Source organism: Zea mays, chromosome 2 (genome assembly GCF_902167145.1).
Source record: "Zea mays cultivar B73 chromosome 2, Zm-B73-REFERENCE-NAM-5.0, whole genome shotgun sequence".
Taxonomy (NCBI): Eukaryota; Viridiplantae; Streptophyta; class Magnoliopsida; order Poales; family Poaceae; genus Zea; species Zea mays.
Genome location: NC_050097.1, coordinates 221,428,914 through 221,446,551, shown reverse-complemented (window position 1 = coordinate 221,446,551; position 17,638 = coordinate 221,428,914). Strand labels below are relative to the sequence as shown.

Here is a 17,638-nt window from a genome sequence, read left to right as displayed (position 1 = left end):
TCTATCTCTTACGACTTTCATGGATCAACGAGGAGATCAGTTAAAGCAATATGTAGATGAATCTATTAAAATGCATTTACATGCATACGAGAAATCAGCTGCTCCTAGATTTCCATCGCGAGAGTCTAATACAGAGCCACCCGCGTCAAACACATCGGCTATAAACGGGTCACCCTTGACCCAGCCATCATATGGTATGCCGATGCACACTTTCGTGTCACCATCACAGCCGCAACCACTAGGCACATGGCAGGTACTGGACGCGACCGGACCGTCCGAACATCATCTCAGACAGTCCGGTTACACCGCGGACCGTCCGGCGTATTTCGCCGGACCGTCCAACCAGATGCAGGCCCGCACACAAAACACTCAGGTCGCACCGTACATGGCCGGGCCATCAGGGTACAACCCTGAACACTTCGGCCCCATCATGGACCGTCCGGTGCATCACGCCGGACCGTCCGGATATGTTGCGGACCATCCGCCATCTTACGCCGGACCGTCCGGATATGGCATGAACCGACCAACGTATTACGCCGGACCATCCGACTCTACACGAGTCCACGCGCAGACTACCCAAGTCACGCCATATATGACCGATCCGTCCGGATACAGCCCTGGACCATTCGGCCCGATCGCGGACCGTCCAGTTCTTTACGACAGACGGTCTGGGTACGAGACTACCCACGTAGCACCATATACGGCTGAACAATCCGGATATACCTTCGGACCATTTGGCCAGGTCGCGGACCATCCGGTCTCTTACGCCGGACCGTCCGGATATGCATACGCAAAGCCGAGAGCTGCGCAATACGCACAGTTCCCACATTCATCACAGCAACATTATGGTGCCCCACCGGCAACACATTATAATCATGCCATACCACCTCATGGACATAGAGCTGGATACTATTCGGCCACAAGAGAGCCTGAGAGGTATAGGGCAGGAGCTGGTGACATTAATAGGACACCTAGCACACACCTCAAACATCCATGGGAGGAAAGCCGACAGAGTGATGTCAGGCAACCTGAGATTTCTACCCACAAACTCAATGGATGGTCGCCAGACATGGCAGAGAGGATCAGAGACGAGGTAGCCGGGATGTTCAGGGACAAACTTGGTGTTAGTGTGTCAGGTACAGGGCAATCGTATCGGAAGCCTTATAGCCACCGATTCGACACCGTGCCATATCCACAGGGAACTAGAATACCAGACTTCTCTAAGTTTTCTGGTGAAGGTGGGAAAAGCACACATGAACATATTAGTCAATTCACAGCACACTTAGGAGAATTGGCTGATGGGGAAGCCTACCGCGTTCGTTTATTCTCGTTGTCCCTTACTGATACTGCATTCGCATGGTACGCAGCCTTGCCACCAAACTCTATTAACTCTTAGGAAGAACTAGAGCAAAAATTTCATGAACACTTCTTCTCAGGAGAACATGATTTAGAATTGGCTGACTTAGCCTCAGTCCGACAGGGACCTGAAGAATCGGTTAATGACTATATCCGGAGGTTCCGGGACACTAGAAACCGATGCTTTCAAATCCATGTCGCAGAAAAACAACTAACAAGACTAGCTTTCAATGGGTTGCGACCCTACTTAAAAGAAAAATTAGATGGCACCCAATTCTTTTCGCTAGTACACTTACACCAGTGGGCTATGACCTGTGAAAGCCGAAGTAAGGAAACATCAAAATCGGCTAGCCATAAGATGCATCTAGTGGGATACGATAATTCGGACGATGAATCCACGGATGTATACACCGCCGAACTGGTTTGGCCAGGACAGGCTAAACCTTCAGCGTGTTCTGCTTTACAGTCGATTCGAAAGAATCGACAAGAAGAAGTTAAGTTTACTTTTAATATTGCCAAATGCGATAAAATATTTGACGAGTTACTTAAAAATGGCAACATTAAATTAACTCATACTATTCCTCCTCCTGATGAATTAAAGAGGCGTGCTTATTGTAAGTGGCATAATTCCTTTTCTCATGCCACCAATGATTGTAATGTTTTTCGTCGACAGATACAATCGGCCATAAATGAGGTTCGATTGGCTTTTCAGGAGATGCAAGTAGATATACAACCTTTTCCTGTTAATACAATAGAACTCATATGCAAAAAGGTCTTGGTTCAGCCCGAAATGGTCGATAAAGGCGAAGGCAAGGGCATCGTCATTGGCGATCCTCGCATGTCAGATATATCACAAAAGGAGATTGCTCGAAAGGCTTCGGACGAGAAGGCTAAAAAGTCCGAAGACGCCGGGGGGCAGGCACAGTTAATGAACCAAACTTATCAGCCTAGCCCGAGCATCGCAGATGGTCCGGCACCTACGTGTGGACGATCCGGTGCTTAGACAAACGGTCTGGCTAACTCAGCTGGACAGCCCCCATATGACCAAAGGCGTCAACCTCTACACGAAGCAAGGAAAAAGACGCAAGGTCAAAGCACATATAGTCGGCTGATCAAAGCCGACCCTACTTTTGATCAGTTGCTCTCCAAAAATGCTAGCAAAAAGACTGTTCCACGTGATCGGTCAACAAAGAAACCCCGGTCACCTGCTAAAACGAAACGGCCGAACAAAACGGCCCAAAAGGCGACGCGATAAGCACCGTTTATTCATCCTATGAGACCAGGGTACTTTCCACCCGTTTATTCATCGTCGGTATATTGTCCTACCCAAATGTGGAATGACACGACGATGAATCCATGGTACATGTATAGTCCCTTTGTCTATCCAGGCTGGGGGACACCTCCATTCTATTCATTTTGATCCATTGATCAAATGGTCATGGCCGAGAAAGATACAATCCAAAACGACCTTTATACATTGGTGCTTTATTGAATGATCTCAATTTTGAAAAGTCGGTGACCTACATCAGGTTTAGTTCATATGCTTTTGGTTCGTCAACCTTCACCAAAAGGCAGGGGGGCATATGTTAGAAGCTAAAAAGACCGTGCGGACGGTTCGGCCCTGAGGCCGGACGGTCCGCGGTCCGGACTGTCCGCGGTGGTGGTGCGGACGGTCCGCGCGTGCGCAGAGTCAGTTAGGGTTCCTAGTTTCTCGCGAGATTTGTTACCTAAAACCATGGGATTGACTCGGAAATCAGTTCGAAGCGGATCCAGACCTCCCCTTTATATAGATGAAGGGCTATGGCCGATTGAACCCCCCAACAATCGATCAAATCAAGTCTATTACTCGTTTTTACCTTATGCATTAGGAGTAGTTCTAGTCTAGTTCTAGTTTAGCCCTAGTTTAGTATTCCAATCCCCAAATTCTTCGCTTCTCTTCGACTCTACGTCGATTAGAGGAGTCTAGGTTGATATACCGAGCCTAGACAACCCCTAGGATCTCTCATCCCCGACGGGGCCCCTCCCGGGAGCGAGATCCAGGCGCCGCCGGCGACCTTCGCCGCCTCCTGCGCACGCGCGGACCGTCCGGCCCTAGGGAGCGGACCGTCCGGCCGTTAGGCAGGGAACACCAGCCCCTGTACCAGGTCACGGACCGTTCGGCCCCTGGCCGCGGACCGTCCGCACCTGTGCAGAGAGCACCGCCGCCGGTTCTTGTTAAGTGTTTGGCGCCCGAAAAAGGTGTCAACACCGTGGTTAAATATACCCGTATTTATAGAGATTTCATATGAAGGAAATAATTCTAAGAGGAGAAACAAGTATTAGAGTCACCAACGGACATGAAGTTGGTGTTGAAATCATTGGAAATATTGCAATAGAGTTAGATGATGACTTCATTCTTCAACCGAACAATGTTTTGTTTATGCCTTCTACGAGAAAGAATTTAATTTCCACGGTGTGTTGAGACGACAAGAACATTCACTGGTATTTTGCGAATGGAAAGTGCATTGTTAAGTTTAATGATACTGATGGGTTGGTCTTGCCATCAGACAAGATAAGCTTTGTGCCATTTCCAACTGTGATCATATAAATGTGATAAAAAGCTTGTTCTTGTGTGAATGAATGTGATGTAAGTGTTAAGCATAAGCGAAATGGTAATCAATCATCGTCGAATTGTGACATTGTCATTTAGACCATATTTGATGGTGATTGAACGATTAATTGAATAAGAAATTCTTTGTCCATAAGATTTTTTCAGTTGAAACCATTGGAAACATTTCGAGGGTGATTGTTGATTATTTTTACTAATAATTTATCTTTATATTGATATGTTTACTCAATTAAGGAAATGTTATAAACATTAGAAAAAAATAGATATTTAAACTTGAAGCTAAAAAACATCACGATTTAAAGATAAAAATAGCAAGACTATCTCTACTACTTATTAAGGCTGCAATAGTAGTCGGTCATTCCGCGTTCTGCCCATTCCGTGTTCTGCCTTTCCGATTCCCTTCTCTCCGCACACAGTCCATTCCCATGTTCTCATTCTCATCCCCCCGTATTTCCTCCCCGCACACAGTCCATTCCCATGTTCTCATTCTCATTCCCCCGTATTTCCGATTCTCTCCTTCCCGCACACAGTCCATTCCCATGTTTCCATTCCCATTCCCCCCTACAGCCAACACCTAGCTAAATTAAAAAAATAAACATGGCCCTAAAGGGATTTGAACCCACAACCTCTCAAGCAAATGCTACCGGTAGCTACCACTACACCACATGTGTGTTTATGTCTACATCTATAACAAAAAACACATCTACTACATCTCTCTCCAAGCCCACCTGCTACCCTGGCACAATGCGTGGTAGTAGATAAGTATCACCAAGATTCTCGAATTATATTTTTGGATGAAGGGAGTAGTATTTAAAGAAGAGCCTTGCATGCAATTTCTTTTGCTTGAATAATATTTTCAACTTAATTTTTTTTGCATGCGTGACATTTATTCTTCGTAATATTTTTCCATGGATCTGACTTGTGAGTCATTTTTATAAACCAACGCCAAACATGAATTCATGTTTCTTACTTGAAAACCCCGAACAAACACCATTAGCAGGAGGCACTCACGTTGGGGTCGCTCATCGATGACAAGAAGAAACTTGGTGACTGCCAGTTCGACCTCTAGAAACAGTCCTATGTGGCCGCATGTGTCGCTATGTACGACAAGCTCCGGCGCAGCCGCCGCTTGGACGCGGTGCAGAGCGGCTGCTCCGCGTTGTCAATCGTCAAGCAGGGGGACCTCATGGTCGTCGCCAACATCGGCGACTCTCGGGTTGTTCTAGGCACCGCATTCGACGACGACGCCATCACGTCGTCCAGCTCATCGTCCACCTGAAGCCCAACCTGCCACGTAAGTCGCTACTGACTGGCCATGAATTCTTGTGTGCTGAGACGATGGCCGTTGCTAACGTTGTATGAGTATCCTCGAACACGATGTATGTAGAGGAGTAGCGCATTCGGTGGTGCAACGACCAGGGGTACTACCTTGCTAATGAGCCCGGGGTGCACTTCGTTTTACAGCCTAGCCAAGAGTCATCAGTACTCGGTATGTCGCGCGCTTTCGACGACTACTATATCGAGGACTGTGGCGTCATCTTGGCACCAGAGGTGACGCAGGGAAGGACCGACAACAATGACCAGTTCGTCATCCTCGCCACCGTTGAGGTAGCTTTTGTGCCGACTTGCCTTTAATTCTCTTCGCAAACACACACTTGCCTTTTTGTTTAAGCAAAAGCGTATGGTGGTACATGTTTGATGACTAACGATGTACGAGAAAATTTCTTCCGGTATGTGTGGAACGTGCTCTCCAATAATGAGACCATGCAAATCGTAACATATATCGAAGTTTGCATGATACTGATGGTTGCAATGTAGTGGTGAAACAGATAGATTATAAATAACAAAATTTATGTATGGACAAAATCACAAATTGGTTATGAAACATTTTCTCATAACGATATAACACACATTTTGTATATAAGTTATCATAGTATACTGGTATTATATATTCCCGTTGCAACGCACGGGCATTCAGCTTATAGGTGTACATTCGGGCCGCCCGGCCCGGCCCGGCCCGGCCCAAGCCCGAAAAGGCCCGTATTGTTTGAATTTCGGGCCGGGCCGGCCCGTTTGAATTTCGGGCCGTGCCGGGCCGGGCCATGGGCCTAGCCCTCGGACCACGGCCCGGCTCGTAATTGATTAAACGTGTCGGGCTCATTTCGGGCGGCCCGAAATTATAAAAGCCCGAAATTCATTTTTTGGCCCGAAATTCACATTAGGGCCCGAAATTCAGTTTTTGGCCCAAAATTCAGTTTTTGGCCCAAAATTCAAATTAGAGCTCTAAATTCAAAAAAAATAATAAAACAAATAAAAGATAAGACAAATAAATTTGAACAAAATCAAAATTAATATTTGTATTAATTAAAGTTACCACAACTATGTAATGACTATCTCGTTTATAAATCATTTTGTTAGAAGGAAAAAGAGTATAACCAGCTCTATACAAAGTTCGTAAGTTCAGTTTATTGTCTAATGTTCATAACAAAAGCAAAATTACATCACACACTCTAATTCAAAGCTACAAAAAACATCTAACTAGCATTATCTCTAGCTTTGTGTTCTTTATCAAGTATATGAAAGTGTGGAATGAAGTGTGGTTTTAATAAATATATGGGCCTTTTCGTGCCTCTATATGGGCCATTTCGTGCCTGCCTTAAATGGGCCGTGCTCGTGCCCGCCCATGGGCAAGGACCTCGGCCCAAACCCGGCCCGATATAACGGGCCGTGCCGGCCCGGCACTAAATTATTTCGGGTCGTGCCGTGACTGGGCCGTGCTTTTTTTTTCGTGCTTCGGACCGGCCCATCTGGCCCGGCCCAAATGTACACCTATAATTCAGCTAGTAGAAGTATATTCCTCATGGCCAAGTTTGACTATTTGTAAGGTCTCTACATAACCCTTAGCAGAATGTAGTGGCCAAACAATATGTTAGGACATAAAGAAAAATGATAAATTATAAAAGTAGTAATTTATTTGCACTAGTTAATGGTAGAAGAACGTTGTATGCAAAATTCTTAAAATTAAGACACGTGCTGTATAAATATAGGACAAGTACGAGACCACCGTCCGTACTCCAACTCCTATATTTTTTCAGGGGCAAGGAAGACGAATTATCTCCTTTTTATATCTAGTTTGGGAACCTCATTTTCTCATGGGAATTCTATTTTCCCAAGGGAATTTAGTTCATTTTTATTTGGGAAAATAGAAATCCCTTGGAAAAATAGAGTTTACAAACTAGTTCTTAATTATTTAGTTTAGATTTAGAAAAGGAGGTGTTTTTTTAGAATATCTCTTACTTTAAGTTATAGGTATAAAATATAGGATATAATATACTATATCTGTCCTCAAATATTTATTATTTTTGAACTAAACCACGACAAATGAAAAAGAAGGGAGAGAGTGTGTTGCAATCTATTTATGTCCTAAAATGTTACTTGGAATAGGATATGGTTGGAGATATTCGTGACAGTTTGCCTTTGTGAGAAAGGACAGAGCAATGGACGCTGGACAGTAACAGAAGCATCGGCATTGGCCACTGGGACCGAGCATTGATGCACAACCATCACACATGCCTAGCCCTAGCCTAGTGGGTGATCCTCTTGATTGATGAAACGGGGAATCCTTCCTGCCACCAATTCCTGCCTGTCATTTGTCTCTCGCCCGCCCCACTGCGCGTCGGATTCAGCAAAGCCATCCTTCTCCTTCAGTGACAAAGGATCCAGCTCGTAGTCGCAGCCCATCCATGCCCCATGCGGCCATGCCTATATATACTATACTGGACGCACTCCGGCCCGGCGTGCTCGTGCTCGTCCTCTCCCAGCACCGTAACCACCGACAGAGCACGCACCATGACGAGGACCACCACCAGCAGCACGCTGCTGACAGCGGCGCTGCTCTGCCTCGCGCTGCCGCTGCTCCCCGGGGCCACGGCCAATAAGGCGGCGCGGCGGCGGCAGGGCGACAACCTGGCGCGCCTGCGCGGGTCGCCGTGGCCGGCCGAGTCGTCGGTGTCGCTGGCGGTCGCGGCGACGGATGACAGAGCGTCCCGGCACGCGGCGTCGCCGCCCGCGGGGCGCAGCAAGGAGGACGACCGCGTGGACAAGCTGCCCGGGCAGCCGTCGGGCGTGGACTTCGAGCAGTACGCCGGGTACGTGACGGTGGACGCCGCGGCCGGGCGCGCGCTCTTCTACTACCTGACCGAGGCCGTCGGCGGCGGGGCGGCGGCCAAGCCACTCCTCCTCTGGCTCAACGGAGGTATTATTACGGCCTCCCCTGCTTGCTTCGATCGATATATGTCGACCTTCTGTTCTCACGTGTTGGACCGACGTGGATGATCCGATCCATGGACGGACAGGCCCCGGGTGCTCGTCGCTGGGGTACGGCGCCATGGAGGAGCTGGGCCCTTTCCGGGTGAAGAGCGACGGCAAGACGCTGTACCGCAACCCGTACGCGTGGAACAACGCGGCGAACGTGCTGTTCCTGGAGAGCCCCGCCGGCGTGGGCTTCTCCTACTCCAACAGGACGGAGGACTACAGCCGGAGCGGCGACAACAAGACGGCCGAGGACGCGCTCCTGTTCCTGCTCAACTGGATGGAGAAGTTCCCCGAGTACAAGGGCCGCGACTTGTACCTCGCCGGCGAGAGCTACGCCGGCCACTACGTCCCGCAGCTGGCCCACGCCATCCTCCGCCACGCCGCCGCCGCCGCCGGCAAGCCGTCGTCGCCCATCAACCTCAGAGGCATCATGGTAATAATACGCGCAGGCAATAGTTTCGTTTCGTGCAGCCAAAGCAACATAACTGATGATGGTTTTCGTGTGGGGCGGAAGATCGGGAACGCGGTGATCAACGACTGGACGGACACCAAGGGCATGTACGACTTCTTCTGGACGCACGCGCTCATCTCCGACGCGACGGCCGACGCCATCGGCAGGCACTGCAACTTCAGCGCCGCCGCCGCCGCCGCCGCGGGCTCCAACGACAAGTGCGACGAGGCGACGTCGGAGGCCGACGAGGCCCTGGAGGACATCGACATCTACAACATCTACGCGCCCAACTGCCAGTCCGCCGACCTCGTCTCGCCGCCCATCACCCCCTCGGTGCGTACGTCGGCAGGCACTGCAGCTTCAGCGCCGTCGATCTAATCATCAGCTAAGCGTAGCTAATAAACAAACAAATAAATGTTGGTGCAGATGGACAACTTTGACCCGTGCTCGGATTATTACGTGGACGCCTACCTCAACGACCCGGACGTGCAGCGGGCGCTCCACGCCAACGTCACCCGCCTCGACCACCCCTGGTCCGCCTGCAGGTACACCTGGTGGCCGGATTACCGCATAATTAATGATTATCCATAACAACATACACAGGATTAGGTTCAGATTATATGTATGCATATTCTGTGCACGGTAGGTTTAGCACAGGAACAACGCAAAAGAGGCAGGCAGTAGCAGTAGTAGGTGGTTGCACTTGCGTGCTCAAACAAAAGCCTTCCCAACTTTCACCAACTGCATGCGCGGCTTGTTTTCGTCAGTGATGAGTGAGTGTGAGTCGGTTGGAATTGTAAAATCGCGTGCAGGCTGCTCCAGCTTCCAGACCAGTGGGGGGATGCAATTATAAAAATGCTTGCGCATCTTGGAAGTAACCTGTGGTGCATGATTGCTCCACTTGTTCCAGCCCATGCTGCGTGGCGCCAGAACTGATTGGGTTTTCAATCTGTTCTCATCAGCGATGTCTTGAGACGCTGGACTGACAGCGCCGCGACCGTCCTGCCGATTCTCGCGGAGCTCCTCAAGAACGACCTCAGGGTGTGGGTGTACAGGTACGCCATAACAGCACAGCACAGTCGTCTCTATTTTCAGCTCCACTGATGAGGCAAATTGACAATGTGGAAGCATATGTCGCTGTGATGTTGGCAGTGGAGACACCGACGGGAGAGTGCCGGTGACTTCCAGCAGGTACTCCGTCAACCAGCTCCAGCTCCCCGTGGCTGCAAAATGGAGGGCATGGTTCAGCAGCACTCAGGTGCTCAACAACACTTTCTCCCTGCTGGCCTGCAGGGCCGTTCCTGACTTTTTAGGGGCCCAGTGCGAAATTCGATATGGTGGGCCCATCCACACACAAATATATATAATTATACATACAATATTGAATATTTAACGTATAAAAATTATTATGCACCTTTTAATGTTTATAAGATAACAAATGTAAAATATAGCCAAAAACACTTACTTCTCATCTGATATCATTAAAAATATCTTCTAACATTTTGTGATACGAAGTCATCCCTTATATCGTTGAGATCAATTTCATACAACAACTTTTTTCGATATATAGAATCATCAAGTCATTTAACCTCTCTTAAGTTATGTTTGACCATAAATAGTCCACAAAAACATTTCAATTTTAAAAAGCTTCTGTTTGACGATGCAACTATCATGTGTATAGTAAATAATACTCTATCTATATCAAAATAAAATTTGTTTGCTTCTTTAGTGGATTTATCATCATCTAGTTGAATATAAACATAAAAATATATAGAAAAAATAAATACTATTTTGAAACGAACGGAGTATTCGATAAGCCATTGAGACATTAGTTTAACAATCTAAATGAGACTGATTGATAGTGTATCGCTCATTGCGTATTTGTGTCTAGAATAGATAGGTTTAATAGGAAAAAATGCTAGCGTCTGGTACTTAGGGGCCCTCTGATTTTGGGGGCCCGGTGCGGCCGCACCTTGGGCACCCCCACAGGAACGGCCCTGCTGGCCTGTCGTCTCTTCTCTTCACTAAGCATGCAAAACGTTCATTTTTCAGGGGGCCGGGGAGGTGGGTGGCTACGTGGTGCAGTACAAGGGCAAGGAGAAGGGCAGCCTCAGCCTGGTCACCGTGAGGGGAGCTGGGCACGAGGTGCCCAGCTACCAGCCAAAGCGAGCGCTCGTGCTTGTCCAGGGCTTCCTCGCGGGCAAGGCGCTCCCCGACTGCGAAACATGCGAGTCGGGTTAAGCGTAGCTAGCGTTTGGAAGCAGCACGCAGCACGCAGCACACAAGAGAAGAGAGCGCTGTGCAACAGCATGTACCCCCATGCATCCATTTGATCCAGTACGACAGACAAAGTCTGAGATAGAAACATACGCACGCACCCACCGTACCTTGCAGAAAACCATGCAAAAATGCAGTCATACACAGAGCAATCTGTACACGAATGAAGATGGAATCAAACGGATCTTTAAGCAAATCTTTACAGTGATGAAATGAATGAGCTATCACTAGAGAAGTGTGCTATAAAAAAGAACTGATTTTATATAGAGAGAACCACTGTTGTGTAAGCAAAGTTTAGGTGCAAATATAGTACTGAACACCATCAGTTATTTTCTAGGCTTACAGGAACGCTGACAAGGCTTGTATTAGAAGCAACAGGCTCTAAGAAGGTACTACCTCAAACAACTTCTGTATCAGATAGACAAGTTACACCGTGTGTACCTTAAAAATCTAGTACTGGACACCATCATCAGTTATTTTCTTTTCTTTCGAATACACCACAGTACCGTCAGTTAACCACACCAACCAAAGCAATAGGCGCCAGTAGCCCAGTAGGTCTCTTAGAAGTCTTACAGTCCATTGAAACAAGAGGGGGAAGAAAAATGAAATTCTCCTCAATCACTACGAAATAAAACCATACTATACAGACCATATAGTAAAACAGATGGTGGTCTGAGTTCAGGACCAGGCTTTGAAAGGGCATGTCAGGTCAGGTGACACCCATGCTCACTGAAACGTGGGTCCAGGAAGGTACATGGCAGCTGAACCCAAGCCTAACCATTATCTCTTCTGTCATAGAGTTACAGATTCGGCATTATATTGCACACTCTCCTCACTCCTCATGGTCGTCGCCCTTGTGGAGGTTATGCAGGATGTAGAGAGAGGCCGACGACAAGAAGATGCAGATCGAGTAGCTGAGGAGGTCCAGCCCCGTGGCGATTGTCACCATCTTGCTCCTCTCGAACATCTTCACCAGCAGGATCATCACGATGACGTGCCCCACTATTGTCTTCAGCTCGTCGAGGGAGGTGATCTTCATCCACTTGGGGCGTTCCTGCATGAACAAGAATTAATCAGTAGAAACGATGAGTGCAGTTCTCAGACATGATACATGCGTGTGCGAGTCCAATGTAAGCAAACAGAATAATATGGCTTCCTTACTTCAAAAGGTATATAAAAAATGATGGAGATTTCAAATTCTGACGGTTACCTTCAAAGCGAACATCCCGAACAGCGACGATCCGCTCAGGGCACGGTCGGATTCAGAACCAACACCCGCGGAAGCGTTGCTGACGAAGAGACCGTAGAGACCCATCCCAAATATCAACATGACCGTTCCAGCAAGATACACATCTGCAGAGGATTGTGCAGCGCAACAGTGTACCGCCGCAACGCAAAGCAGCAACAGTGTTCTAGTGAGAAACAACAACGCTGACGACGATGATGCTAATTGACTGAACAGATTAGCACATCTCACCGATGGCCTCGACGACTTTGAGGACCATCTGTCCCGTATGGACCCCCTTGACGCAGCTCGACCAGTAAACCTGGTATGCCTCTTTGATGAAGACACAGCCCTGGTCACGAGCAGATCGACGTTAGATAAGCAGATCCATGAACCTTGGAGCGGAAGCAGCCATACATGGGACGCAGAGATCCAAGATCGCTTACATTGAGGAAGCACAGGAGGGAGCCGGCGAGTGACCCCGCGACTGCGAGGAGCGCCAGGAACCGGAAATCGAAGATAACCTGCGGCGAGCACAGGCACAGCGGCGGCGGCCGCCTGCGTCATCAGACGAGCATGGATGGTGGTGAGGGAACGTCAGACAGAGAGAGGATCACGTACCCTCTCGACGGTGGTCTCGACGACGGTGGACTTGGTGGCGGGCACGACGGCGTTGCCGTTGGGCCCGCCCACGATCCCGTAGCCGCCGCCGCCGCCGCCGCCGTGCTGGGACGACACCTCGCCGGACGGCGCGGAGGACGCCGCCGAGGCGACGGCCACGAGCCGCCGCCGCCGCCGCGGCTGCGGAGGGAGCAGCCGGGAGGCCGCGTGGACGGCTGCAGGCGCGCGCAGCACCAGGAGCGCCATCGTTTGGCTTGTTTGGTGCTTGCTGTGGGCCTGTGGGCGTGCGGTGCAGGCGCGATGCTCCGGCTTCCTGGCGGGCTAGGACTTGGACTGGAGTGGAGCGACGACCCGAAGGAGGAGAGGTGGGCAGAAGGCGTGTGGCGGGACGGGGACATATCTGGTACTGGCCTCGCGCATCGTCGCTGTCGGATGTTTCCCCGTAACTGCCACAGTGGCACTGTTGGGGCTTGTTCGGTTATTCCCAATACACATGGATTAGATGGAGATTGAAAAAAATTGTGAAGAAGTTTAAGTTGTTTGGGATTCAAACGCATCCAATCCCGCTCAATTCACATGGATTGAGAGCTAACCGAACAATTGTTCCAGTTCCAGCAGCGCGTGGAGCACGAGCACCGGCGCCGTCGAGCACGACACGACGGTGTACTGGAACTGGAGTGGGGTAGCTGCTCAAACCCACACGTTGCGGGAAGAGGCGGATCGCTAGCCTGTACTATAGATGTCCAAACGGGCCACCCGGCACGGACCCGACCCGAACCCGTTTCGGCACGGTACGAATAGGGTCGGGCCAGGCACGGCCCGTTGATGCTTCGGGCCGGGTCGGGCTGGCCCACGTGCCTAGGGACATGTCCAAACCCGGCACGCACAGGGAAAAATCGTGCCGGGCCGGCCCGGTGGCCCGGTGGGCCTCAACGGACCGGGCCGGGCACTGGCCCGAACCAACAGTAGAACGGTATATAAATACATATATTTAACAGAATTAATCATATATAATAACATATTATTTATATATATTAAGACAATAAAATATTTATGTATGCATTTTATATTTATGTATGCATTTTATATATGTTTGGCCGCGTATTTAGTATTTACATACTATGAGAGAATTAAATGTATTTACATATTTAATATTTACATAAATATGCGGGCCGCCGTCGGGCCGACCCATTTATCGGGCCGGGCCGGACCAAAGCACGCGGGCCGCCATATGTGCCCATACCCGGCCCGGGCCCGTAACCGACCGTGCCGGGCCGTGTTTGGACCGGGCTAAATTCGTGCCGTGCCACGAGCCAAACGGGCGGCCCGCACTGTTTGGACATCTATAGCCTGTACTGCTCTGCTGCTTGGAGATGGTGCCGGCCGGAGAGCGCGTGTGCGGCGTTCCATTGGATCGGAGAGGAACGGTGCGCAGCTTGCCGCCGTAGATTGACTATTTTGTCTGTCTCTGAGTCTGAGCGTGTCGCCGGCGGGTCGGGTCCGGACTAGTCTGGACTCTGGACTGGACGAGAGCGAGATGATCAGATCAGAAGAGGAGGAGGAGGAGACGAAAATCGCCGTGCGATGGTTTGGGCCAGCAAATGCATGCACATGCAGAGACCAGAGCCGCGGCGGTGCAAAATGCATCACATGTTTGCCATGCCTATGCGGTCCCGCTGACATAGAACCCGCAGCTAGGGACGAAACCGGACCTGATACACGAGTTACTGCATTACGTGCCATAGGATCGTTTCGTATCCTATTTTTTTTCTCTCGAATTTTGAAATCGAATATATATTATTCAAATACTGATATCTGTCCTAACATATCAAAAAAATAGATTTTGGTTATTGAATTCAGCTACAGTCGAAAATTAAATAGTTAGACTCCGATACGAAATATCTATATATGATTTTCATCCTTTCGGGATGAACACATATCAATAAACATCCCTTTTGCCATGACCATAGACTGACACTCGTTTATTTTTCTTACCTTTTCTTTTTTTTTTTTTTTTTTGCATCCAATTTTATTTTCTCACTTTTCTTTCTTTCTTTACTAGTGTGCCCATAGTTTTTCTATGTACTATGAACAAATTTTCATATTGAGAAATTTGATTAGAACAAGTTATATTGAAAAAAATGTACTAGATAAGTAGTGTGTGAATATTTTGAAAGACGTTGAACAACCATAACTTATGTACTCAGGTTATGCGAAAAATTCGGGTCAGGTAATTCTCGTGTTAAAAATTGCTACTCGGTGGTATTATTCAAAATTTCAGACACCCAAATATTGAGGGAATAGCCCCTAACGGAAGTTGGACTTGAACCAAACTGTGGGCCTCTTTCTTGAGCAATTTTCAATGCAATGGGTCAGATTTGAATCTTGTTTTGGCCCATCAATTGAATTGGCCAAACACCTCCGCCGTTCCAAAACGCTCGAAATTTTAAAAATGAGCTTCAAGAGACTAGCTAAATAGCTTGTTAAGCTAAATTTTAACTACTTAATAATATAATATCTCTTTAACAGATTATTTATTTAATTTGCTAAGTTATCTGACTCTCTAAATTAACTTTATCACTGTCTAAATTTATCTAGCAACTTTCGCTAGCTAAGTTAGAGAGTCTGTTGAAATGATATGTTATATATAAAATTTAATATTTATGAAGAGATAAATAAAAAATCAAATAGATAGTAAAAAATAAAGAGTCTCTAAGGACGCTACTTTCTTCACCAGCCTCACAGCCACACCACCGAAACTTTTCGAAAATCCGCCACAAAATCACAGTTGTCGGGAGCCCAGCAAGTCGTCAACCGCTGCCTCCGCCACCATCGGGCGACTGCTCCTCCTCTGCCCGCGGCATGGGAGCGGAATATCCCACCTTCGCGGACGTCTCCAGGGCCCGCGCCCTCCTTTTCCTCGCCGACTCCACGCCCCCGCCGGCCCCGCCTTCGCCTCCTCCCGCTCACGGGTAATTTCCTCGCCAGCCTCGCGCGTCATCTGCTCATCACCCTACCGAATTGCACTTCATCACCGCAATTTAACCGAGCCTCCGTTGCGGCGCGCTTCTCCGCATTGCAGCGATGAGTTCTACTGCTGCTCTGGCTCCTCGTCCTCCTATTCCGCCGCGTCGACCAGGTCGTGCGTCTCCGACTCGACGCAGCACGGCCGCCCCGTCGACCCCCTCTGCGTGCTCTCCGTTGTCGCCTCCCTCCACCTCATCGAACCTAAGCTGTGCAAGTGCAATCCGTTTCCTCGACTCAGCACACTGTTGCGAGCAGCCTCCTCTCAGTCCTCTGTAGTTACGCACTGATGGCTCTGCTCCTTGGCTCCAGGTGCTCTGCTCGCCGAGGCCACAAGCGCGCTGTTCCATACCGAGGCAGAGAAAAGGCGGAAGGGCGTGTGGATCGAGATCGACAGCTGCGGCGACGACAACCAGATCGAGAGGAGCAGCGCCGTGGCCAGCGAAGGGAGCACCGTCACGGCCGCAGCGTCCGCGGGCTCCACAGCCACGTCGGGGACATGCCGCCGGGCTCCGCGGGCGGGTTGTGCTGCTGGCGGGAAGAAGCCGAGGGAAGCAGACGTGATCATGCAATGGTTTTCGCGGCCGCAAGCTGGGCCGGCCACCGAGAATGACATCTGCGCCGCCGTCGGCGACAACTCCGGCACGAGCAAGGCGATACGCTGGTGAGCTTGACTCCTGCCTCCAGCTCCCATTTGAAGCGGTTTTAGCAATGGTTACCTGATTGCTGCCTAAACCTGTGTATCTGCGTGCTTCTGCTCGTGCGAAATTTGCAGGCTGCTGAAGCAGGTGGGCGGAAATGTAAGAGTTCCTAGAACAACAGCTAAGGCCTTCAAATCAGTGAATTGAAATGTAAGAGTTCCTAGAGCTGCAAATCAGGATTTAGGAACATGCCGCAGGCACGATTAATCATTTTAACCATACCTTAGTCTTTCTGAAGTGCATTATTATAGTTATTGACTCGCATGGTATATCGTGTATATAATATATCGTTTTCTGAATAAATGTTCAGGACGCAGACTGGTCTGATGAAGCGAACAAAGTTCAGTTTATAGCAAACGAGATATTTACTGTAGGGCCGGCTATTGGAGAAGGCCAAGTTGTCTTTTGAAGTGTATCCAGTAATTTGTACCTGCTGTTGTCATAATGACCTGGTTGTGCCTTCCTACGGAGAAGTATAGGATATAAGCTAGGTTGTCATATTAGCCCCCCTCCCCCCCCCCCCCCCCCCCCCCCCCCCCGGACAGGAAAATGGTACAGCAATGGAGATACCATGCATGCTTTCGTTGTTGATTTGATTTATGCAAGAACATAACGCTAAGTAGAACCAAACCTTAGACCATTCATTCTCCTTGGAAGCTTGAGTTTCGATTCGTCAGTACCATTTTCAGCAAGTAGCATTGTACGTAGGGTTTTCATAGGTTTTGTCCTCGACATATGTTGGACAGCCTAGCTTGTTTTGATTCCCCACGGTTGACATACATGTAGAGGAACATATGAGCATCTAGTCACAGTTGACAGCAGCGCAATTAAAGGACTGCAGAACTCGCTCAGGAATTTGGTTCGTGCAGTCAGAAACATACAGACAGAACAATCATCCTGGTATGGTATCTGACTGGGCGTCATGCGCTCCATGCTGCGGCATGGTCCTTCGTGTAGAAACAAGTGCGTGTAGTGGTTGGTGCCAATTGCCAGTCTATCTATAGAGCCGGCCTTTCACGATCCTGTAATCTACATCGCTCAAGCTCAACAACGGCAGCCTG

At 49.0% G+C, this 17,638-nt stretch overlaps 3 protein-coding genes across 3 annotated transcripts; 2 read left to right on the top strand and 1 right to left on the bottom strand.

Moving 5' to 3' along the window:
- Positions 1-7,613: 7,613 nt before the first annotated feature.
- LOC100281439 (uncharacterized) lies at positions 7,614-11,199 on the top strand. The gene is made up of 7 exons (NM_001368015.1): positions 7,614-8,219; positions 8,320-8,711; positions 8,793-9,062; positions 9,156-9,274; positions 9,692-9,784; positions 9,882-9,987; positions 10,782-11,199. The coding sequence occupies exons 1-7, from the start codon at positions 7,715-7,717 to the stop codon at positions 10,968-10,970; spliced, it is 1,674 nt and encodes a 557-aa protein (NP_001354944.1). The 5' UTR covers positions 7,614-7,714; the 3' UTR covers positions 10,971-11,199.
- Positions 11,200-11,464: 265 nt separating this feature from the next.
- On the bottom strand, positions 11,465-13,196 carry LOC100381563 (Uncharacterized protein family (UPF0114)). The gene is made up of 5 exons (NM_001174388.1): positions 12,853-13,196; positions 12,678-12,755; positions 12,484-12,583; positions 12,217-12,359; positions 11,465-12,060 (listed from the first exon to the last, which is right to left on the bottom strand). Exons 1-5 carry the CDS (start codon positions 13,096-13,098, stop codon positions 11,839-11,841), a joined length of 789 nt encoding a protein of 262 aa, NP_001167859.1. The 5' UTR covers positions 13,099-13,196; the 3' UTR covers positions 11,465-11,838.
- A 2,476-nt stretch (positions 13,197-15,672) lies between these two features.
- LOC103647906 (uncharacterized) lies at positions 15,673-17,361 on the top strand. Its single transcript, XM_020549387.2, has 5 exons — positions 15,673-15,824; positions 15,935-16,089; positions 16,189-16,540; positions 16,652-16,727; positions 16,888-17,361. The coding sequence occupies exons 1-4, from the start codon at positions 15,715-15,717 to the stop codon at positions 16,722-16,724; spliced, it is 690 nt and encodes a 229-aa protein (XP_020404976.1). The 5' UTR covers positions 15,673-15,714; the 3' UTR covers positions 16,725-16,727; positions 16,888-17,361.
- Positions 17,362-17,638: the final 277 nt, after the last annotated feature.